General features: G+C 35.7%; 1 protein-coding gene across 6 annotated transcripts in view; it reads right to left on the reverse strand.

Moving 5' to 3' along the window:
- The window catches only part of Tmem131 (Transmembrane protein 131), a 704,637-nt gene that overhangs the window by 406,871 nt on the left and 272,638 nt on the right, over positions 1 to 25,128 (reverse strand). For all 6 annotated transcript variants that reach the window (XM_090406393.1, XM_090406392.1, XM_090406391.1 and 3 more), the window contains one exon: positions 5,237 to 5,342. In XM_090406393.1, coding sequence (XP_090262519.1) covers positions 5,237 to 5,342 — 106 coding nt within the window. The remainder of the gene's footprint in view (positions 1 to 5,236; positions 5,343 to 25,128) is intronic.

Raw genomic sequence — 25,128 nt, forward strand, 5'->3', positions numbered from 1 at the left:
ATATGTGTTGTTATCTGCTACTAGTTGATTCATTTGAAGTACGTATGTTGACCTGTCAAGGACAACAGTGGCATTGCCTTTATCCGCTTTCTTTATTATTATGTTTTGTTTGGCTTTTAATGACTTAATTGCTGCTAATTCTGGTTTTGTGAGATTGTTCTGTATGGTTTTCTTAGTGTTCAAGACATTACTAGTTTCTAGTCGTATTTTATCTGCTATATTCTTAGGTAGGGACCTGATGTCTCTTTCAATGTGGTAGATAAAATCCAATTTGTTTACCTTTTTAGGTGCTATTGCGTAGTTCAGTCCTTTATTCAGTAGCGTAAGTTCGCCGTTGTTCAGGGTGTGGCTTGATAGGTTATGGTTCTTGCTTGCCGGTGGTTGGTCACTCCTTGTCTCCCTAGTTTGTTGTTCATTGTTGGCGTTTATCGGGGAGGAAGTCTTCTGATTGGATGGGTTCCTGTGATTGGCCGCTATATTTTGCCGTTGTTTCAAACTGTGGAATTTGGTCTTGAGTTTTTCTTTATTCTTTTCCGGGGTATATTTGGCTGAATTGTCAGTAATTCTTTCAAGTACTTGCAGAATGTCTGGATTAATATAGTTCAATAGTTCGGATTGTAATTTTGAAACCAGATTTTGTGTTGTAACTAGGTTTTGGCAGGCTGTTTGAATCTGTTCTCTAAGCATTGCTTTTTCTGTGCAGTCATAAATACGGAGTGCCTTAGCGGACATAAATTTCTTTTTTAGCCTGATGCAGATAGGAATAACGTTATTGTCTCTGCATCTCTTTAAAAAGGCCAGACGATTGATCAAGAGGGAAATACGAATCTTTAACTTACCATAGCGATTACAGCGCTTGTGGGTATCATTTCCATGGATGATCTGAATCCTTTCTTTTAAGCTTACACAGTGATCCGAATGCATTTTTGAAAATTATGGAGACAACTAGAATGTAGATTTTAGTTATATTAAACTAAAGTTTTTATTCAAATGTGGTAGTTGTTTCCATAATTTTTAAAAATGCATTCGGATCACTGTATAAGCTTAAAAGAAAAAATTATTCTCATGTTCTTTACTACCACATCAGGCAGAGATAGTAGAGCCACAACAGACAGCTTGAGAGTGACCATATTATTTCTGACATTTAAAGCAAAGTAAGGGGTTTGGATATCGAGCCCTGCTGGATAGTTGAGAAATTCTGCTTTGACAGATGGTGGTTTTGGTTTGTTGAAAGTAAGGATAATGTTTCTGTTATCAACTAGATGCCCATCTCTGTGTCACACTCCTTGTTCCTTGATTTTGGAGTATACCTCTTCATCGGGAACACCAAGGAGGTCCGGTCCCATGCTTATATTACACCTCTAGAAAAGTGGAAAAGGGTGTGGAAAATCTCTTTTCCACACCCTTCTAAATATTTTCCAAGAGAATGTTCCCCCTGTTGAATGTATTATCAAGAAAAGTAATGCACCGAATGCGGCTTCTGACGTTTTCTGCTTCTTATTCTGATTTTTGTTGGTGTTTCTATGATTTCTGAACTGCTGGGACTTGTTGAGGGCCTTGATAAACAAGAGGATGAAAAATTATTCATTCTCAAGAGGAGTTTGATTCAGTGCCAGAGCTCTCCATCCACAGATGCTCGCTCTTTGGGAAGCAGTGACTGTGCTCTGAAGTGGAAGGATCCTAGTAGTCTTGCAAGACTACCAGGATCCTTCTCCCCACCACCACCTGGATGTTCGCAGGTTGCACCACACGGGAAACATGGCAGCAAGGCTTTGGATCCCAGTGCATTTTTCCAGACCACCATCACAACCAGGATGGTGGTCTGGAAAACAGGATAGTAATAATGACTCAGTAGAAGTAGACTAAAGAATATGGGAAGAAAAGCACAAAAAAAGAATAAGAATAAGAATGAAAAGGACCAGTGCTATCACTGGGAGGCCTGCACCATCACAAACAGGTCCCTCACATAGAGGTGCAATCTTGGAATGGCAGCATGAAGGAAGAAGAATAAACCATTTGAAATTTGCTGATAATATTGATCTCCTAGTAGAAACCAAATCAGACCAGGGAGTCACTATAAAGTTATCTCTTACTCTTAAAAAATAGCTTAATCATAAGTATTCAAAAATCAAAGACAAGGGAAAATATCTGTGCTTCTGACCAAGAAGGAAGTGGGTGGCAGAAATTGAAAAACGTCTACTTTAAGAGTACATCTATAGAAGAAGTTGATCAGATTATCAGATTGATCAGATTAAATACCTGGGCAATATCTTTAATAAAAATCAAGAGATTTTTATTACATTTTTATTAATAAAGATCAAGACAGAATATTAGAACAAAAATTGCAAAAGCAACAGCACTCCAAAAACTAAAACAGATAATAAGCTTACACTTACAAAATATCTTTTTTGACACACCAGTTAACTCAGCTTTCCTATTAGAAGTTAAACTTGAATCCTATTAAAAGAAAATAAAAAGAGGTTGCAGGCATTTGAAATGAGTTACTACAGATATCTCTCCTAAAGATTCCATATAATGATGATATCACAAATTCTGAAGGCAAAGGAATCAAAACTTTTGCCAGGCCAAGAAATAACAATGATTCAAAGTAAACAATTCATCTGATATGATCACACCAGTAGTGCAAATGGCCTCCCAATGCAAGTCCTTAAAAGACTTATTCTAGGAGCTAGAAAAAGAGGAAGTTATAGAAAAAATTCAAATGATAGACAATGTAAAAAAGTGAAGAGGTGCTTCATTTACATAGCTGAAAGCAAAGTGCTGATCATGGAGTGACTGGAAGATTTCTGACAGGAATATTTCCTAATATCTGCTCAACAGTCTTATTACGGATTATGAGAACTCCCACCAATGAAAGGTGGGGAACCTAGAGTACGTTAGTGCAGATGGCAGGCTAAGGATTTTTTTTCTTAATTTATTTTAAAAAAATTCTTCTTACATCTGGAAACCCTACTCCAGAGACGAAACAGGGAACTTTCTCAAGCTACTTAAAGGCTCCAATAAATGGGGCAGTTGTCTCACACCAGAATGGGAAATGAAATTCACCTTCAACCTAATGACAATGACAAGCAGCAGTGGTGGGATACAAACCTGCAGCCTCCTGGCTAGAGATCAGGAACATTAATCACTCAGCCAACCAGGGCAGTAAATACCAGTATACAGGGAAAAAAAAAAAAAGTCACACACACACACACACACACACACACACACAGACAGAGGGAGGGAGGGAGGGGGGTCTGGAAAGTTCATAAACATCTAGAAAAATTATTTAATTTTATGTTTTCTTATATATCCCAAAAGAAAAACAACAAATTATTACAATTTGATGAAGCATAGGGATTAAAGGGTTTTAAGATATGTTCTTTCTTGTGGTTATAAATGAATTACTTTAATATCATTATTGTTCTAGGTGTTTATCAGAACTTTCCAGATCCCTGTCGTATATGTATTGAACATAAATCCAGCAAATACACATTACCATTATTATTAGCTTTGCAATTTTCCCAACACATTTCTAAATACACACACATGTGCACAAGCAAGTAAGAGAGAGAGAGCTTATGTAGGTCAGCTGGTTTCAACATGTCCTTCAGCTGGGAATATTTGAGTTTGAATCCTAAATGGGACATGAAGACCCTTTATCAGGACTTTAAGTAAAGGAGACTTAGCCGATCTTATAGGCTTTTACATATAGATTTCTCATCCCACAAAACAGGCCAACTAGCCAGAAGAACACATGTAAATGACAGCCATAATACACTATGAAGATAGGATTAATTGCCCAATCAGAGCACTGATTATAGATCAGCCACAAAGAAGAAGCCAAACAGAAGCCAAGTTATTTGGTTGTGACAGACTATTGAGACTAACTAAAGAGAAAATGGGATATTCTAATATATATATATATTTATTAGAAATTTATACACCAGAATAAATTAGAACAAATATAATCTCCCCTAAGATCTAATCAATGGAAACCTTTAGAAGGAACAATCCTGTCAAGTATCATCTCCATCCAGGAGATTAGCTATCATGGATCCCCATCTGTTTCTCTCTTGGGTTGCTCTCTGCATCGTTCAGGCCTAGCCAGTAAATATTTTTGAACCATGTGTGTTGCTGCCTTCTCTTGCCTTCAATTCTTCCCTCTAATAAATCTGTTTTGAAGACTTTCATGCTTCACAATATGACCCATATATAATATTTTTATTTTTCATTAGTTCTAATTTAGTACCCATCTCCAAAAACTTCATTTTTCTTCTTCTGAATCCTTGAGAACTTCAATGCTCATCTGTATATCCTATCTCAAAAGTATCAGTTCTATTGTTTTCCTTGTTTATTGTCCATGTTTCTGTTCCATAAAGAAAAGCACACCAAAATTATTATTGCTTATTATTAATAGAGACCTCCAGGGAGTCAGGAACTCACAGATGGAGGCCATACTATTCGCACCTGTCATATCTGTTCTGGAATTCATTCACGCTACTTGCACACACAATATCCGATGGCAATCCATTCCAATCACACACCACCCTATTAGAGAAAAATCTAGCCCTAATCCCCCTTCTTGACGCCATTCATTCTCAACTTCCATGGATGCACCTGCGTCCTTTCCCCACTCTCCATAAAATGAAAAATTCCATCTACCGAACTCCTGTATGACCCTTTCAGAAGTTTGTAAGTCTCAATCATATCACTTCCTCTTTCTCTTGTTTGCTAGTATCTGCAGCCTACAAATTCTCAATCTGTCTTCGAAATCAGTATTCCACAATTCTGATATCATTTTTGACACTCTCTCCACTGTATCAGAATCACCATGGAAACCAGCACACCAGACATGCATGCAATATTCCAAGTGAGTTCTTATCAAGGCCTTGTAAAGAGGCAAAATGACTTCTTTACCATTATCTTTACATGTCAAGGTTCATTTCAGCATTGCCATTATTCTCTAAGTTGCATTTACAATATCTGCTATATCAGTTCAATAAACTTTAAACTTCAACTTTGTCTACAAAAACTCCAAGATCTAGCCTGATCAGTTTCTTCTAGCATAGTCCTACCAATATAATATGACATTGGATATTTAATCATGCCAAACCTAATGACCTTGCATTTATTAACATTGAAATATTAATTTTTTTTAAAATTTATATTTATATATTTTTAATTTTTTTAATTTTAATAAGAATAAAAAGACTGAATTTTTAAAGAAACTTACCCTTTAAGTAGTGTTACTTGATATGGAATTGTGAGCTTGAACTGGTTATTTTTTGATTTAACTACAATTTTTCCAAAGCACTGCTTTGAATGAGCAACTTTTGATGCTGGGAAAAAATAAAAAACATCATCCTACATAAGTAACGGGAGAAAGCTTGAATATAAGCTTAGTATAAAGTTTCAAGCATTATAATCCCTTCTATTACACAAGCAAAAACTCAAAATCTCTTTTCTGTTTCAGTGAAATGTTTTAATGAAATCAGATGTGCTAAGTTTTTAAAATGAGACAAGAAAAATTATATCACTTAACCATAATGTTTTTGCTGTAGCCTTTCACAATGGGTGTTAAATATTACAAAACATTTACGGAAGATTTCTTTGAGTGTCTGGAGATTCACTGTTTAGAAAGATAAATCCCATTTACTCTTGTATTATTAGTTTAACACTAAATACCTGATGGAATTTTTCATGTACTTGTCCTCATTCAAGAGTTTGTTCAGAAAGAAAACTAAATGGAAAAGCAAAAATACATTTTTAACCTGGCAAGGTGATGTAAAAATACATCCCACTGCCTAGTAAGCTTTCAGTAGGTTTTACCAACTGGTTGTACATAATTTTTAATTTGTTATATTCTAAGAAATTCTCGTGTACAGTTATTAAAGATTTCTATGCTGTTTTCTCAATGTCACTGAACAACCTCTGAAAATTGTTTTGGAAATGTTTCAAATGCATGATGAGTCAATAAATAATCATCATCAAAAAAGAAATTCTTGTATACTTTTCCAAAAGATTCCACTGTTATGGTCTTCACAAATTCAGAATGAGCAACCAAGTGCAGTCTGGTTAACTCAGAAGGTTTGAAATCTGGATCCATAAACTGTTTTCTCAAGAACAGCAGGTACAATCTGAAGTTCAATGCTTTTGGATTAGTTATGATGTCAAATCTCTGATGTGAAGTCAAGGTCTATGGACAACATTAAATTGGGAGTCATTAATCAGAGGTATAAATTTATCTAGATTGTTCACACATACATAACAAAAAGGGTCAGAAGAGTTAAACAATTATGAGGCCCTCAAATGAGTGTTAACTAATAACAAATAAATGGGCATATTTTAAAAATCAATCAAATATAATAAAAAATCAACTGAAAACAAATATCTACTGCTAGTTGTTTTGTTCTATGTTCTATTATTAAAAAAAAAAAATAAAAAAACTTAAATGGCACCATTTAAATCTATTTAGTGTTTCTTATACAGTTGGCACTCACTATAGCAAACTCGCAGGGCCTCTAAAATAGTGGTTAGAAAGAACTAAGTTTAAATCCCATCTAGGACACAAAAAAATTTTTATAAGGATTTCTGAACAGAAATTATCAGGAATAGTAGAATTTTCTCCTGCAAACAATCCATCCAGAAGACACACAATTAACAACACAGGCCTTTTATATATATATATATATAGCCTTTTGCTTCAGCTGTAATTTCAGCCATTCAAGAACTGAAACAATTCGTTACAGAATAGTCTACAATAGTGAATTTTCTTTAAAATAGTATTATTTTAAGGCAAAAAAGTATGCCAAAGACAAAATTAAGGTGTGACATCCATAGACGAAACAAAGATACAGTAGGAAGCATTAATGAGGTAGCTGTGGAAAAAGAGAAGTTTCAATATAAATTATTAGAGTATTTGCTTTAAATTCACAAAGAATCTTATCTCATTAGCCCTATATGGACTATAGGTAGTTTAAGTTCTGCAGCTTTTGTTATTTAGCATATTATTTTTTAGTTTATCATGTCAGTGTCCTTTATGTCATGTATTGATAACTGTGGTTGCCATAATTCACATTGCCTAACCTGTTTGACATTTAATTAGGACTACATTTTATTCAGTTTTTATTTATTTTTTAAATGTAGCTCCCACTTATGAAAGGTCTATTTGTAAACCTACAGTACATTCATACTGTTGGTGGGCTAGGAATTATTTTTCCTCCTTTTTTTTATATTAATTATATAGATACAAAAAATTTTTAAAAATATATATTTTTTTATTTATTTTCACATAGTCCAGAAACCCTGCTTACCACCTGTTAAGAATGTGGCAGGTGAGAAATAGGAGTGTCTGCATAAAATATAGGAAATGGCAAAAGCTAGGCAAGATGGATATTAGCATAAAAGACTTCAGCAGTGGTATGTCTGAAGTGAGTGAATGCCAACTGAGAGAGATGAGTAGTGTGATTTAAGTTGAGAAAGATGAGCATCAGGTGGAAAGGGAGACAGCATTAAGGAGTGTAATAGATTTGGATGTGAGAGAGGTACTAAAAGTAGATGTGAAGCATATGAAGCAAGTTCAAAAAGCATGAAAGAAGAGATTAGGAGACTGACAAGTTTAGCTTATGTAAGGTGAACAAGAGTTGGAGTGAGAGTCATGGGAATAACAGGAGAATCATAGGAAGAGAGGAAGATCAGATAGTGCAAAAAGGTGATGACAGGAAGGCAGGTAAGTGGGAGTGTAAGGAGTGAAACTGTCAGAAGGGAGACAGAAAGATGCAGGTGAGCAATGAAGGAATGAAGCAGTTAGTATGATGATGTATGGCTTTTTTAATGATTTTTGGAGTGCAAAATAGGATACCAGTGAAGTGCTTGCCTGAAGGAATAATAGACAGTGTGACTATGGCAATTAAGGGAAAAAGATGGATGAGATGACTGTTATGGTGGGTACAAATGATCTGAGAGGTAGCATGAATTGGGTGGCTAGAAATCTGAAATTGATGCTTAAGGTTGAATAGCAAAAGTGCGAGAGGGAAAATAACATGCGTGTTACCCCATATGATAATGCAGAGTTGATGAGGATAGCATCCATAATGAATGGCATAATAGAAAGAATGTGTCAAAAGAGAGATTTGTATTATGTGGATGTAATGAGTGCAGAGGAGGTGATTTAGCTTTATACAATATATATATATATATTTATTTATATATTGCCAGCCTGGTATCCACTCTCCAGCCAAAAGGCTGCAGGTTCGAATCCCACCGTGGGCATGGATATTTGTTTGTGAAAATACTAGTGGTGGTCGGCCGTAGATGGAGTGGGTGTGGATGATGAAGATTGTTGCAGCTGGAGTGGTGGAGACGGAGAGTTGTAGAGTAGGTACCCTCCCTTGATAAGTCTTTGGACTCCCTGGAGGTGTTATATAATAATAATATGTGCAATATCAAACCTTAACTTGTTAACAGCATCTATACGTAATTCCCTCATGCCTTTTTCTACACCTATCATGTCTAAGTGAAACAAATGACGAGGTGTTATTGCAAAAAAACTGGACCTTCTGACAGTACACTTAATTCATCACTGGTAAAAGGACAGAGTTAAATTTGTGACCAATTTGTCATAGACGGAGCTGTATTATTGCTGAACAAACTGACGAATCCTTTGTTCTAATAATTCAAACTTACAAATCAACTTCTTTTTATAGTTTAAGTGAACTATAAACAGAAAGTCTGGCTGAAGAAAGAGAAATTCTACAAATTAAGTCAAAATGTTCAGGAATAAGATCATTCTTTAGTAGAGTTCAGAGATTTTAGTGTTATTTGAAAAGACCAGCTTCTTAACATAATATATCATTTCTAACAAGAGGGTCTTTCTCTTTGATAAATATTATGAGCAGAGTAAGATTTTATAGTCTTCTCCATTTCTGATAAAATTGAGAATTAAACCAGTATTACCATATCATTTTAGAAACACAATGGAAATGCGACTTTAAATGCAACTTACCAAACAATATATTATGAAAAACAGCTTCACACATGTAACACTAAATATAATTTTTTGTATTCAGAATTTAAATGTTACCATTTTTCTGTCTTCTTCCTGAAAAAAGCTCATGACATATTGAGCAAAATATATAGGTTATAAATTAATTTAGTTTTTCAAAAAATATAGTATGTCTTTCTTAAACAGTGAAACCTGTGGAGTATCCATAACTATAGAATACATGTATGCCACAGTAAATAACTTTTATTATGTAAACAGTTTACCTTAAATATCATAAGATGAAATATTTATAATTAAAAAAGTATTTACTGTGGAATACGTGTTATTCTATAGTTATAGTATGTCTAACACGCATGTCTCTATTTTAACAACTAGTAGCTTACCAAAATTTCTGACTGACTTCCAGTAATCTTTACCGTACAAATCAGTTACCAGCCTTTCATAGAGACATGCATGTTAGAAGTAGCATAATGCTTTATATAATCTCTTCACATAGAAAAAAAAACTTTACGTTGAAATAATAACATTGTTATAACTAAGTCAGACAAAGGAATGCAACAGTTCTGATGGATGCTAGACTATAATCTCAAACCTTAATGTTTTATTGTGAAAGAGACCTACTTATAGAATAATTGACAGAGATCCCACACAAAGCCTGCTAAGTGATTCATCATAAAATATTATTGCTGGAATTGCTTCCATTTAATTTCTTCTTCCTAACATGGAATTTAGGCCAAGTGGCCTGTTCCGGTCTCATGCCATCTCTTTCTTGGTCTTCCGATTCTTCTTTATCCACTTATTTTGTATTTGTATAATATTTTTGGTAGTCTGTTGTCCATTCGATTTAAATATTCTAGCCAATTTTGTTTATACTGTCTTATGTAGTAATTAATTGGTTTTATTTTCAGGCATTGTAAGATTTCATTTGTTTTGTGGTCCCACTTGGTATATCCAGCTGTTTTTCTGAGGAACTTCATTTATGCTGTTTGAATTCATTTTTCCTTTTTATGGTCCATGTTTTGCTTCCATATAGTAAAGTTGGTTTTGACAAGACATTATGTAGTCTAATTCTAGTGTGTTTTTGTACTAGGGATGGCTTAAATATATTATTTATGCCATTTACTTTGACAAAGTTTGATATTTTAGTGTCTGTCTTTTTCTTCTTTGTATGATAGATCACATCCCAAGTATCTGAAAGTGTTTACTTGTTCTAGTATTTTATTATCTATCACTATTTTACTTCTTATTGGGTTATCTCCTTTGAATGCCATTATTTTTTTTTTTCTTTAGATATTGTCTATTATATTGTTTTGAGATATCATTTAATGATCTTTGTAAATCATCTTCTGATGTAGCTAATACTATTTGATCATCTGCAAATAGTAGTGTGTCTATCTTCATTTGCGGGATCATTTGTATACCAAATGGATTATATTGTTTCCAGATTGTTATAATTTTATTTATATATATAATGAAAAGCAGAGGTGAGAGGGTACATCCTTGTCGTACTCCTCTTGATATATCTTTCCATTCTGAGATGTGTTCTAATTTAACTGCTATTTTATTTCCTGTATATATTTCTTGAATGGATTGTAAAAGTTGGTTTCGTATGTTTAAATTGGTTAATATTTTAAACAATTTTTGTCTACTAATTTTGTCAAAGGCTTTTTCATAATCAATAAAGGCCACATGTGTTTCTTTTTGAAATTCTCTTCTCTTTTCTATTAATAATTTTAAAGTAAAAATTGGATCTATGCAGGATCAGCCTTTTTGGAAATCATTTTGTTCTTCTAGTAGTTTGTCCTCTACAATGCTGCTTAGTTTCTCTTAATATTCCTGCACATATTTTATATCCCGTATTCAGCAGACTAATTCTCCTATAGTTATTGCAATCGTCTTTATTTCCTTTTTTATAGATTGGGATAACCAGTGCTTTTTTCCAAAAGTTAGGAGTTTTTCTGGACATTCAAACCATATTAAAAAAGTCTTTCATTAAATTTTTCACCTGCATTTTTGTATAAGGTCTATATTTATATTGTCTTCTCTTGGTGTTTTCCTATTTTTCATCTTATTATGTTTTTCAGTTCTAACATTGTGATATTTGCTATTAGGTCATTCTTTGTCTTATAAAATTTTATTTCATTGTTCTCATCTGTCCAGAGATTTTGGAAATAGGTCACCCATTTTTCTAAATCTATTGTTTGTATTTTTATCTTTTCTTTTATTTCTTTATTCATGTATTTTATTACTTTATTGTCACTTATGTCATGTGTGGTTTCTGTTTTTAAGTTTGTGCATTTTTGATATTGTTGTGTAACTTGAGGATCCCATAATGAATAAATTTTGTAGCTTGGCTGGTAAGAATTTTCAATTTTGTGTGTTTTTAGTCACTTTGGTGTAAATTTCCATTTCCATTTAATTTAAATGTTTTTACTTGTAAAATGTTTGGCTAGGTTTCATAGCCATTGTCAATACAATTATAGGAAAACACAAAAAAGAGAACAACAGTATAATTAAAAGCGTGTGATATTATGTGCACTATCGGCTGTAAGAGAATAGCTCCATCTGAATTAATAGCTATCCAAAATAAATTATGATAAAATTTATTTATTTTTAAATATAAACAAAAAATTAATTACAAACTAAGGAACATATGAATAGTGAGTATTGTGAGTATTAGTCAGTATAACTTCCCAAAAATGATTGACCAAAACTGAGGAAGTTTTAGGCAATCATTTTTGGTCAGGTTTGGGTTGTGAACGTGTGCTTCACAGCTTTCCTTGTACAGTCTTTCCGGAAGAAAATAACTTTTGTAATACTTTGGTTTTGTTCCACTGTAACTGGTGTTTTATAATATTTTATGATAAATTCTTACTTATGTCTTGATTTTTAGAACAAGCCAGCTAAACACATTACATTATTAGATCAAACGTATTCCTTATATTATATTTACTGAAAATCTGAGGATTCAGCATGCTTGTCCTCCACGTATTTATGGCTTTCCTAAAGTGCACAAATCTGATTATCCATTATGTCCAATAGCCGATTTCATAGAATCTCCTGCTTATTTGGCAAAATATCTTTTAAGACTTACATGAAACTTTACCTGGAGAAACCACCCCTCTTATATCAAAAATAGTTTTGACTTAAAAAAAAAAGTAAACATCTTTACTTTTTTTTAAAAAATCTGAAATGATGGTTTCCTTTTATGTAGTTTTACTGTTTATAAATATACCACTTCAAGAAACTCTACAGCTTTTACATATAGAATTCCTTGATGACATCATTAGATTATTTAAGTCTACTAGCTTACCAAAATTTCTGACACTTCCAGTAATCTTCACTGGAAGAATCAGTTACTAGACATTTAACAGACACGTGTGTTAGACATAATATAATGTTTTAAATAACGACTTTACACATGTAAAAGAAAAACTAAATATAAAAAAATATATATCCCGAAAAAACTTTGGATGCTAGAATCCAAAGTTTTTTCACATGTCTTACAGGTAAGTCTTTTATTTTGATGAATATTAGTCATTTTGGTAATTTATTTTATATCTTAAATGGTAATTTTGGTTATATCTTATTTATCTTAGACTGTAAAGCTGTGTGGTGTATCAGAAATTTAACAAGGGATATTGAAAAACTTTAATGAACAAAATTAGAAGTAAAAGAGGATTTTAGGTCTGGGGAGATGGTTCGTTTGATATTTGGTGTGAGATAGAGGCCAATAGAACAAAATATATTGTCGGTTGCTGTTACAGACTATGGAATCCACAGTAAGATGTGGATATCATGCATTGGCAGATTAGCACAAGTGCAGCCTAAGCAATTATTATGGGGAAGACCTTCAACTACGGTGACATATACTAGAGTGAGGAAAGGGGGACATGGCAAGATGGAAGTGAAAATTATATAGTTGACTAATGGATAATTACATGAAACAACACATTACAGAGGAGACCAGGAATTTGAGAGTGCTGCATCTGGTAATAGCATAAGAAGATATATCCATAACCAAGATAAATACTCTTCCCCCCCCCCCCCCAAGCTGGCTATTTGAACACACAATTACAATACATAATACATTGGCCTCCTAGCCTGTGAGTTGCTTCAGCCATGAATCTAAATAAACCAAACCAAAACCACTGTGCCTTCAATCGGGGAGAAGGACCGTGCAGTCTTGTTCTGGGAAGTCATTAAAACATGTGGAATTCTCTGTCAAGAAAGAGTTTATGTTGAACAATAAAGTTAGTAATTATGAAAGAATCAGTAGTCATCATGGAACAGTGCCACGGCTTGAGAATCTACAAGGAAAGAATGTCAGTAATGCATAAAGAAGTGGTAAAAGTTTGAGAGAAGCATGATCAGCCTGCATACCCAAGATCAGAAGAATAAACCAAATGGAAATGAGTAGAGACATTAAGCATGAGCTGCAAAAAAAGAAAACATTCTTTATATTGTGAAAACACAATGTGATCATTATACTCATGATTATATTACAAGATCATTATATTACATGAGCAGTACAAAGTGTGAACAAGAAGGATGACTAGTTTGGTAAAAAAAGTCAAATTAGTTTATGAGAGAAAATTAGTCAAGTAGGCAAAAGAGAATTCAAAGGAGTTTTTTTGTTATGTGGCAAGAAAGAGAAAAAAATTACTATGGTGGGATAACCTTAATCGATGGTCACAGAGGCAAAAGAAATTGTTCAGTTGCTGAGTGATCAGTTTGAAAAGATGGAGGTTTTGCAGTTGATGTGACAGAGATGTATGTCAAAAGTGAGGTATATGAAAAGGACGTGTTTAGCATATTGAAAATATCGATGTGAGTATAGAAGTAGGACTGGATGGCACGTTAGCTCTTGTACTATGTCAGAGTGCAAGACAATCGACTTGCCTCTGATTAATTTGTTCAATCTAAGTCTCAGCTCTGGCAAGGTTTCAAGGAGTGGAAAAAGTGTGAGATGGTTCCATTACATGAAGGTGGCTCCAAGACAGAAGTAGCAAACTAGAAACCAATTAATATATCAGGAGTGGCTGTTAAAGTTTTACCATATTTACTCGAATATAACTCACACCTCCCTGATTTTACTTTACGAAAAAAGAAATTAAAAAGTTTTGCATATATCTTGCACAAGAAAAAAAGTTTAAACACGTTGGGGGTAATAGTAACTCGCTCCCCCATGGTAAACAACATGCCCTCCCCAATAGCCACTATACTGCAGACGCAAGTAGTTTTATTGTATCACTGAATAAGGTACAGAGACATTTGCAGTCTGTAGCAAAATTAGCATATAATATATTTCTCAACAAATAGTGCAGTTAGAGACAACTGATATAAAAATGGCACTAACTAATGAATCTCATGTGTCCTCCCACAGAAATTATGCAGTATAGACTCAAGCAAAACCACATGTTACACCAGTAAACACAGTATCTAACTAAACACTATTATCCAATTTTTCAATTACATGAAATAAGTGGTTTTTTATTTTATTTTATTGCATTTAAAATTTTTGATGTCATTAAGACAGATCACAAAGGCTAACTTAAAATAAAATTCTACCGCAAATTGAAACATGGCATATGATGTGTGTGTGTGTGTGTGTGTGTGTGTGTGTGTGTGTGTGTGTGTGTGAGAGTCCACCCGTCAGCTTGATGCAGAAGTGGCATGCAAACAAGTAGCAATAAAATTCAACTGAAGGATTGAAACTTTGTGAAAGTTGAGCCTGCCCATGCGATGAGGAAGTGGTACAGAAACGATAATAAGAAGTTCCATTGTAATGATAAATGGGCAAAACACCACCCAGTCATGAACGTGTTAAAACTAAGAAATATATAGTGAATGTTGTTATGGCAATTTCAGATGTTATGGAATTCTGTTGAAGAGAATTAGCATTTCGACTCAACAATTGTTGACTTGCTTTTGCGACTTTTATAACTTTGTAACTTTAATACCGCACCAATCATATGCACATCTTCATAGCTGCTCTATCTCTACTGGTCTAACATTGCTGTCTGTTTCGTGCTCTGCTTTTCATTTCTCATTAGTCATTCATGAAGAACTGTTCATTACGTATCTCAAGTCTTGTAAATTACTGATAATTGTTGATTGAAATATAGAGAAACGTTCAAGTTACAGTGCTGGTTTTAAACTCAAAGTTATTGATTTTGCAGAAAAATATGGCAATCGAGCAGTAGGTCATGAGTTTACAGTGACTGAGTTTAATGTGCAATATTGGCATAAACAAAAACTTGCATTAGAAAGCACTAATAAATCAAAAAAATAGGACCTAAAAGTGGAAAGTTTCCTGAACTGGAGGAAGAGTTACTTGAATATGTGTTAGGTTTGCATAAAAATGGTTGCTGTGTTTTGCACGAAACATTATATTTCAAAGTGCATGAGATGGCTACAAAACAAGGCATCAGTTGTACAGACCTGAAAGCGAGTTGAGGTTGGATCACAAGATTCATGAAGAGGAAAAGTCTTTCCCCTTCGTTGAAGAAAATCTCTTTGCCAAAGAATGCCAAAAGATTTCTAGGATAAATTGATGGATTTTCATCTCTATGTGATTCAACATAGGAAGAGCGATAACTACATGTTATCACAAATAGACAATGCTGACACCCCCCCTCAATTTTGATATGCTGCACCAAACAACAATAACAGGAAACAGTAACAAAAGTGTGTTAATATGCACAACTGGAAGTGAAAAACAGCGATGCACAATTATGCTCGCCGGCTAGGTTGGGCGAGTGGTTAGCATATCCGCTCTCCAGCCCAAAGGCTGCTGGTTCAAATCCCGTCATGTGCATGGATGTTTGTTTGTGAAAATGCTAGTGGTGGTCAGCAGTAGATGGCGCTGGTGTAGATGTCGGTTGTTAGAGTGGTGGAGACAGAGTTGTACCCTCCCTCAAAGAGTCATTGGACTCCCTAGAGATGTTATATAATAATAATTACTGCAGATGGAAGAAAGTTGCTTCCTTACATAATATTCAAAAGGAAAACAATGTCAAAGGGGAAATTTCCTCCTGGAATTCCTGTAAGAGTCCAAGAAAAAGGATGGATGGATACTACATTGGTTCGCGATTTGGATAGAACAGTTTGAGACAAACATCCAGGGGCCTTATTTCGACACTCCGGCTTTCCTCGTGTGGGATAGCTTCCATGGACACTTAGGAACTGAAATAATAAAACAACTTTTGGATATGAGAACCAATGTGGCCATTATTCCTGGTGATCTTACACCTTGTCTACAGCCCCTGGATGTATCGGTCAACAAACCATTCAAGGACTACATATGAAAATTTTACACGGAATGGATGGCAGCCAACAGCTATGACCCGACTCCAGGGAAGATTAAGAGACCACCATTAGAAATGTTGTGCAACTGGATTTTGAGAGCTTGGGAAATGATTTTGTCAAAAATAAATGCGAAGAGTTTTTTAAAAATTGGCATCTCTAATGCCCTGAATGGGAGAGATGATGACACTATTTGGGTAGATGACTTAGAAAATGCACACAAGGAAACTGTTCTGAGGCAGGAAGTAGCAATAGCAATTAGGAGATTCTTGGTAAGTCATACCTATTTTCAGTTTTTTTCCTGAAAACTTCAGTTTCCATAAATCCTCTCATATATCTCTAACCACGATTTTTTAGCTTTAATTTTGGGGGAAAAAATGGAAGTTATATTCAAGTAAATACAATATTGAAAATGTTGGTTAAAGGTAAAATCCAACAGTGGGTGGATAGCGATCTGATATTGTATAGTGGGCAGCACTGCTTTGTAAAGGATATGTTTGGTCTTAGTAATTTATTCACATTTTATAATAAATGTGACAGCAGAATTGGATAAAGGAAATGGCTACACCATGATACTGCTGGATTTTGGAAAGGAAAACTTACAAAAGTCAGAGCAAATAGGAAAGGATATGAAGCTAATAGCATGGATGGGAGATACTATAGAGAAGTATAAGCTGGATTGGAATTCAGGAGAATGAGGATGACTAGAGGAGTACCTCAGGGTTCTGTACTGGGGCCACTGTGATCTTTAATTTGAATATTAACAATGATACAGGGAACATTTAAGAGGAAGAGATATTCAGTTATTTGTTGATGATGAAAAGCTGGGGGGGTGACAATAGTTGATAAGGGTGACATAGATATCTGCAGTATGATTTAAATAGATTGACACTTTGGGCAAAGGATAACGACTGTCAATTTAATGTTGTAAAATGTACAGTTATGCACTTCACATTGAATAGGTTGCATACTGTGTAACACATTGATGGTACTTGATTGCAGAAAATTTATGAGGGTAAGAACTTAGGGATAATGGCAGACAGAGTTGAAATTCAAAGGGCATACTGCAAAAGTTGGTAAAAATAGCTCAAAGGATTACTTGGATAATGAAAAACATGCTAACAAATAAAGACAAGAAAGTTATTATCCTCTTTATAAAGCTATGATTCAACCACATGTTGACTACTGTACATAGATTTGGTCACCTAAGTTTCTTGGGGATCAGGTGGTAGAGATGATTCAGAGATGACTGACCAAGCTAGTGACAGATCTGCAAAATGCTCCTTATGAAGATAGGCCAAAGGGGGGGGGGGGGTGTTGTAAAGTTTGGTTGTTAGGAGGAAAAGAGGGGAGATGATAGAAACATATAAGATATTAAAGGGATTTTATAAAATTGATGCAGAGAAAATTTTTCAATATATGACAAACAGTCAGAGGACTAAGGGTCATCCGTGGAAGTTATGGTTGGGCACGCTAGATTTTTTGTGTGGAGAGTGGCGAACAAGTGGAATGGATTGCCGGAGTTAGTTGTGAGTGCTCAGATGGTTAATTAGTTTAAGGAAAGGTATGAGAGATTTTGTGTGTATAAATGTTAGTGGGTCTCTCACGATGAGTCTCCAGATTCCATGGAGATACTGCATAATAATATTCATGTTATGTTACTTGGCATAATAAATCGTTTCAACGAATCCAGATTACTGCAATGAGTAGTCCAATATCACCTGCTTTTCAAGAGCATTTAGAAAATCAGATTTGTAACACCATTTCTTTTTGACCTCTTATTTGACTACATTTTGTGGATATTATCTTTGCAATCTGGTCTCAATCTGAAACAGAACTACTTTGAATACTGGATAAAATTAGCTTCTTTATACACTCGCATTAACCCTTTGACCATTACAAATGTGCTGTGTGCATTCGTTGGTGTCATGTTTCCATTGTTGGAAGCATTACTAACACCTTAAGCACGTTTCCATAAACTTTTTAATTTTGCAATTGTTATAAACACGCTAGGTGCACTTATGATTTAATTTTCTTGCTTACACATAGAGGATGATGTTCACTGTGAGGAAAGAAATTTCTGTACTCTGCTAGAAATGAATATATGAAGGATGCAAGTGGTGTTAAAAAATGGCTTTGACGCTGGATTTGCAGAAGGGCAAAATGTATGTTTTACGCAGTTTGCCCTACCTGGCAAAATGCATATATGATGTACCTGTTGCCAGGTAGGGTTGTGTGCTTTACCATGCTTCAAAATCAATTAGAAACTTCTGAAGAAATATCACTGAATTTAGGTTACTATAGTTATTATGTATAAAAAGCATTTATTAGTTAATATTCTTCTTCTTCTTCTGCAGCTTCTCCCACTTAAGTGGGGTCACTGTTTATTATGAGTCTCCTCCATACCTTCCTGTCTTGGGCTGTCACCACATCCAAGTTCTTCATCTTCAAGTCCTCTTCTACCAGCTCCCTCCATCTCTTCTTTGGCCGCCCACGCTTCCGCCTTCCTTGCACATCCATCTGCATGACCCTTCTTCCCACATATTCGTCCTCCCTCCTCATCACATGACCAAACCATCTCAACCTTGCCTCCTGTATTTTCGCTCCTAAGTTCGTAACTTTCACTGTTCCCCTGACATAGTCATTTCTCAGATGATCCTTTCTGGTCACACCGCACATCCACCTAAGCATTCTCATCTCTGCTACTTCCATCCTGCTAATGTTATTTTTCCTCAGGGCTACAGTTTCTATAGCATATGTCATAGCTGGCCTCACTACTGTCCTATAAATTTTGCCTTTCAGATTGATCGGCACCCTCTTATCACATAACACTCCAGCCATCTCCCTCCAGTTCCTCCAACCTGCTTGTATCCTGCATCCCACTTCCTTCTCACCTCCTCCATCTTCTTCCACTGTCTAACCTAAGTATCTAAAGTCTCTCACCTTCCTGATGACATTTCCTTCCAGCTCCAGGTCTGTCTCCTGGCCACCGCCCACTGCGCAACACATATACTCTGTCTTACTTCTGCTCAGTCTCATACCTCTCTCTTCCAGTACTTTTCTCCATCTTTCCAGTTTAGTTTCCGCTTCTTCTCTTGAATCTACACACAGCAAGATGTCATCTGCATACAACATTGTCCAAGGTGCATCTTCTCTCACCTCCTCTGTTACCACCTCCATCACAATATTAAACAGAAACGGACTTAATGCTGACCCTTGATGCAAGCCAACTGTTACTTGAAAACTTTCTGTCTGTCCCAAACAGGTCCGAACACTTGTCTTCACATTTCTGTACATTTCCTGCACCAACCTGACATATTTCTCCGGCACCTTCTTCTCCCTCAGACACCTCCAGACTTCTTGCCTTGGCACTCTATCGTATGCTTTCTCCAGATCAATAAATACCAGATGTAGCTCCCTTTGTTTCTCTCGATATTTTTCCATCATCTGTCGTAACCCAAAGATAGCATCTGTTGTTGATCTTCTAGGCATGAAGCCAAATTGTTCCTTTGCAATCTCCACCTCCTCCCTCAATCTACCATCAAGAACCCTTTCTAGGATCTTCATTGTGTGGGACATCAACTTTATTCCTCTGTAATTTTTACAGTCTTGTGCATCCCCTTTACCCTTGTAGATGGGAACAAGAGTACTCTCCTTCCATTCCTCGGGTATATTTTCCTGTTGGCAAACTTTCATGAACAGGTCCCACAGCAGGTCAATTCCCTCTTCCCCCAGTGCCTTCCATGCCTCCACTGGAATTCTGTCGGGGCCCACCGCTTTTCCATTCCTCATCCTCTTCATAGCCTCCGTCACTTCCATTCTACTGATGTTCTGCACCATCCCCTCAGAAGGCTGCCCATCTCCTCTGTGAGTCCTTGCATTTTCCTCATTCAGAAGTCCCTCAAAGTCTATAAAAATCATTTATTAGTTAATATTCTCTTTGCTAAATCATTTGCATTTTCTGTATAAAAATTGTAAACAAATACTTTTTTATACCTTGTTAATCAAGTAGTATTGAAATTCAGGAAAAAAAAAAAAAACTTGGGGTAAAGTACGTGTCACTGGAACCAAACGGGCAAAGGGTTAAGTTCACCATTTAATTTGTATCTAACAACAGTCTCCCCTTTTTAGATACTTTAATACATCATAACTGCTGGAAATATTGAATTTTCTGTTTACAGGAAGCCATCCTTTACAGGCAGATAAATAAATGTATCTTCACATCATCATCCTCCACAAAAAACAGGGGGGGGGGGGTATTATCAAAAGCCTTGTGCACTGGGCATTCACGATTTGTTCATCTGTCTCTCTTATATAAGAAAAATTAATAAAATAAAATTTCCTGTATAACTTAATGGATGCAGCGAATCCTTGATACAGAAAATAATTGATAATTATCATCCCTCTCTTAGATTGCAATCTGATGTTAAAAGTATCTGTATACCCCCATCTCAAAGGAACATCTGAACAAATAGCAATTCCCAGATACAATCTATATGCCACCTTCAAACTAGCTGGAAGTTACTGTCTTTCTTACTGCCTATCAAAGATACAATATTACCTCTATTCCTGCTGGTTTTAATTAAATACTCTGTTCTTGTCATCTTTGCTACATTGGACAGACACATTTTGCTACAATGAGAATCTAAGAACATGAAGATTAAAAATAAGATTTCTAGAATATGAAGGTTCAGGGTTGGTTTCTCATGGCATCGACACTAGACACAGAGTTTGCTGGAACTGAACTAAGATGCTACACTACAGTAAGTTCAAGTTCAAAGCTCTACACCACTGTGCTAATCTGAATGGGAAAGACTGTATGACTATTTCTAAGTTTTGTGAAGTGATTGCTGTTAATTATTTAACAGCAATCACTGTTAAATAATTAATTATACATCTATATCTACTTCTCTGAACTCTAATAGTGTTTCCTCCTAGTTGTTCAGCTGCAACCAAGTCGTTGATATTATACGACTTCTGTATGACTTTTTGTTCTGTTCCCAATTTAAATGTTATAGCCAATCTTTGGCCTTCTCCCTGAACAAAATATACAGGAATAATAAATTCTATTTAGCTTTTCTCTTACATGAGTAAAGCTGTTATTTAAAACATTATATCATATTGATTAAGATAAATCTGCTGCTGATTCTAAAAAGTTCTTTCAAGTTTGTATTTACTGTGATGGAGCATAATAGTTTTCTTCCATCTGATTTTGTGCAAAGGTTTAAAATCTCACATGCTTAACTATGTATCATGTTCGTTTTACAGGTTTTTCTGAAAAAAAAAAAAATTTTTAATTCTTATTGCTTGCCCAACTTCTAAAGTTCCTTTGTATGTGATAATTTTATTATGAAACTTTGGTTAATCAAATGTGTCAAATGAAGTAGGGTATCATGTCCCAATGTTAATGCATTTCCAAACATGGGAATGCATTAACACTGAGAGAGATGCATGCACATAAAGTCAGAGCCTATATAAGATCTCGTGTCAGGAAGAAAAGCATCTTGAGATTTTTTCAGTCAAGTTCCTTCCCTAGGTCCACTACCATGTGAAGTCTATTGTCCATTGCCACAGCATCTTACATCAGGAGGTCGGTATTCGTAGCCACGGAGAGCTCATCAAAGAAAGCATTCATTGAACAATCAAGGCCACCACATTGCAGAAAATTTTGGAATTCCAAGGATACAGAATATCGATGACAAAAACAAAGAAAATGGTAGGAAAAAAAAAAGAACAGGCATGCAGCCAAATGGGAAGGAACATCATTGTGTAGACAAAGGAATCAATTTAAGTTGTACTGAATGAATGCAGTATATGAAGTTTAACTTGTCGTAAGTACTTAGAAGGATATGTAAATACTTCCTGACAATACACATTGTGTCTTTGTTCTACATTCATTATGTGCTAGTGTAAATATTCATGATATATAGTTGAATAGGAATTTACTAAAAGAGTAAGCATACTGCTGTATATAGTGAGCAAAAGTAATTGTTAATCGAGCAAATGCTTGCCAAGTTTAATGGGTAAAATGATTAATAAGAATACAAGAAGTTATTATTATTATTTCGGGCAACTCCAAGGAGTCGACAGACTCATCGAGGGAGGCCTGAACATCATGTCAAGAACAACTATTCGACATTCACACAGTATCTATCATACCTCGCCTTGAACTCATTCACAGTCATAGCACCCACAACAGACTCTGGCAGCTTATTCCACTCATTTACCACTCTCCAAGTAAAAAACCTAGCTCTAACACCCTTGCTAACCACATTCTTGCCCAGCTTCCATGTATGGCCCTAGTCCTCCCACCACCAGTCCTATTCTCCAAAATATCTTCTGAATTAATCTTATAGAAACTCTTCAGTAATTTGAATGTCTTAATCATATCACTCCTTTTCCGCCTATCAACCAATTTTTGCAACCCACAAATCTTCAACCTGTTCTCATAAGGTTCATTCCATAGACCTGCTATCATCTTGGTCACGCATTTCTGGATCCTCTCCACCTCCTCCCCATCAAGAAGAAACCCTGGCACCCATATCTGGGCACAATAGTCTAGTTGGGGTCTTATCAAGGCTCGATATAGAGGAACAATAACTTGTTTGTCTCTGTTTGTTAAAGTATTTTTCAGCAAACAAGTGATTTGATGAGTTGATTTAGCCACTTTTGCGATGTGCCCCCTAAACTCCCTATCCACCAACACTCCCAAATCCCTGCTGATATACTGCTGCTCATCTTTTCACCCCAAAATGCATAACATTACACTTTGCCACATTAAATCGACATTCATTTTCCTTAGCCCAGTACTCCAAACTATCCAAATCATCTTACCAAATTTTGACATCCTGTGTTCTATCCAACTTTGCATCATCAGCAAACAAGTGACCACTTCCTTCTCAGATCCTTTCCTATATCGTTAATGAACAAATTGAAAAGTAGTAGTCCAAGAACAAAACCCTGTAGCACACCACTAGTCACAAGCCATCTTTTGGACTCTACTCCTGAATAAACCACTCTCTGATATCTATCCATCAACCACCCTCCTATCCATCTCACCAACCCTATATCCATCCCCCATATGATGAAGTTTGCTGATTAGAATTCCATTTGGTATCCTGTTAAAGGCCTTAGTAAGGTCCAGTAGAATCACAGTAAACCCATTACTCTTATCCAGTTCGGCTGTCACCGTGTTATAAAACATAAGCAAGTTACTGAGGTATGATCTACCCTTCACAAAACCATGTTGTCCCCCCATACAATATCCCATTTTCATCTATCCAATCCTGTATTTTTCTTTTGACTAATTTCTCCAAGACCTTGATAACGATTCCTGATATGCTAATCGGTCGGTAAATTACAACAGCAGTCTTGGAACCTCCTTTAAGCAGTGGACCTATTTTCCCCTCATTCCACCCCCTCGGGACTAACCCAGACCTGAGACTCAAATTAAACAAAATGGTCAAGGGCACTGACAATTCTTTAGCCACTTCACGTACGACACGAGCTGGTGTACCATCTAATCCCACAGATGTATTGACATTGAGGTTTTGTAATAGACTACTCACCTCCACTTCATTCACCACAATTCCCATATAATCTATTAGTTCATTCATTCCTGCAATGTCACCACCTGGATGATATATTCTTGCAAAGTGCTCACTCAGTAATTCAACTATATCACCTGATTCGGTTACCTCCGACTACCATTGACATTCTTTTAAATCATTCTGCCATATACATTTTTTCTTTTACTTGCAACATTTCGAAAAACTGTTTGGGATTCTCTTTAGCCTGCATGGCTGATGTTCTTTCATAATCCGTTTTTGCTTTTCTTACCACACTCATTACCCTTCTGGCCTGCGCTTTATACCGTTCATGTGCCTGCCAGTCACTTTCTCCTTAAATGTCCTCCATAGTTGTTTCTTTTTTTGCAGTCAAGCTTAATGGTGCTATTCATCCATTTAACCCCTACTTGATTTATTATTTGGACTCTAGGTATACAGTCAGGCATTGCCTCATGCAAACACTTCCTAAATGCCTCCCATGCACTATCAACATGCCCTTGCAGTTTTACATGCCATTGCACTGAACCAATCAAACTCCTAAGCTTGTCATACTTACCAGCCCAATAATTCCACATGTACCCTATCTTAATTGTAAATTCCACACCTTTAGCCACCTCCCAAGTCAAGACCCTATGATCACTCTCACCAATTGGTGGCAACGTGGTCATATTTGTTACAGCCAAATTCTCAGATGCAATTACTAGGTCAAGCACTCTGACCCCTAGTATTTTCCATTAAATGCTGTTGCAGATAGTTATCCCTTAATAATCGCATAAAATCCAATTCCTTCCTCCCATGTGTCCTCTGCTCCTTCCAATCAATGTTACCATAGTTGAAATCACCCATAATAATTACCCTCCTTCCACTCATTTCTTCTATTTGCTTATGCATACTATCTCCACCATCTATTCCATCACCTGGTCTATAGCAGCACCCAAAAGTATATTTTGTTCTGCTAGTTTCAATCTCACACCAAATAGCCTCAAATGTGCCCTTTTCTCTATCCTGCAGTTCCACTTCTATCCTCCTTGGTTGTAGCTCATCAGCTATCATCAATAACACTCCTCCCCCCATTTTATTCTCCCTGTCACTCCTGAACACACCATACCCCTCACATTCAATCCCACTAGCTATATCATCTTCTGTCAGCCAGGATTCACTAATGCCAATAACCTGTGGCCTGGAAGTGTCAAAAATTCTTCCTTCTTGTTCCTAATACCTCTGGCATTAGTATACATGAATTGC

This window comes from Typopeltis vanoorti, chromosome 16 (genome assembly GCF_054136105.1).
Source record: "Typopeltis vanoorti isolate ZY-2024b chromosome 16, IOZ_Tvanoo_1.0, whole genome shotgun sequence".
NCBI classification, from domain to species: Eukaryota; Metazoa; Arthropoda; class Arachnida; order Uropygi; family Thelyphonidae; genus Typopeltis; species Typopeltis vanoorti.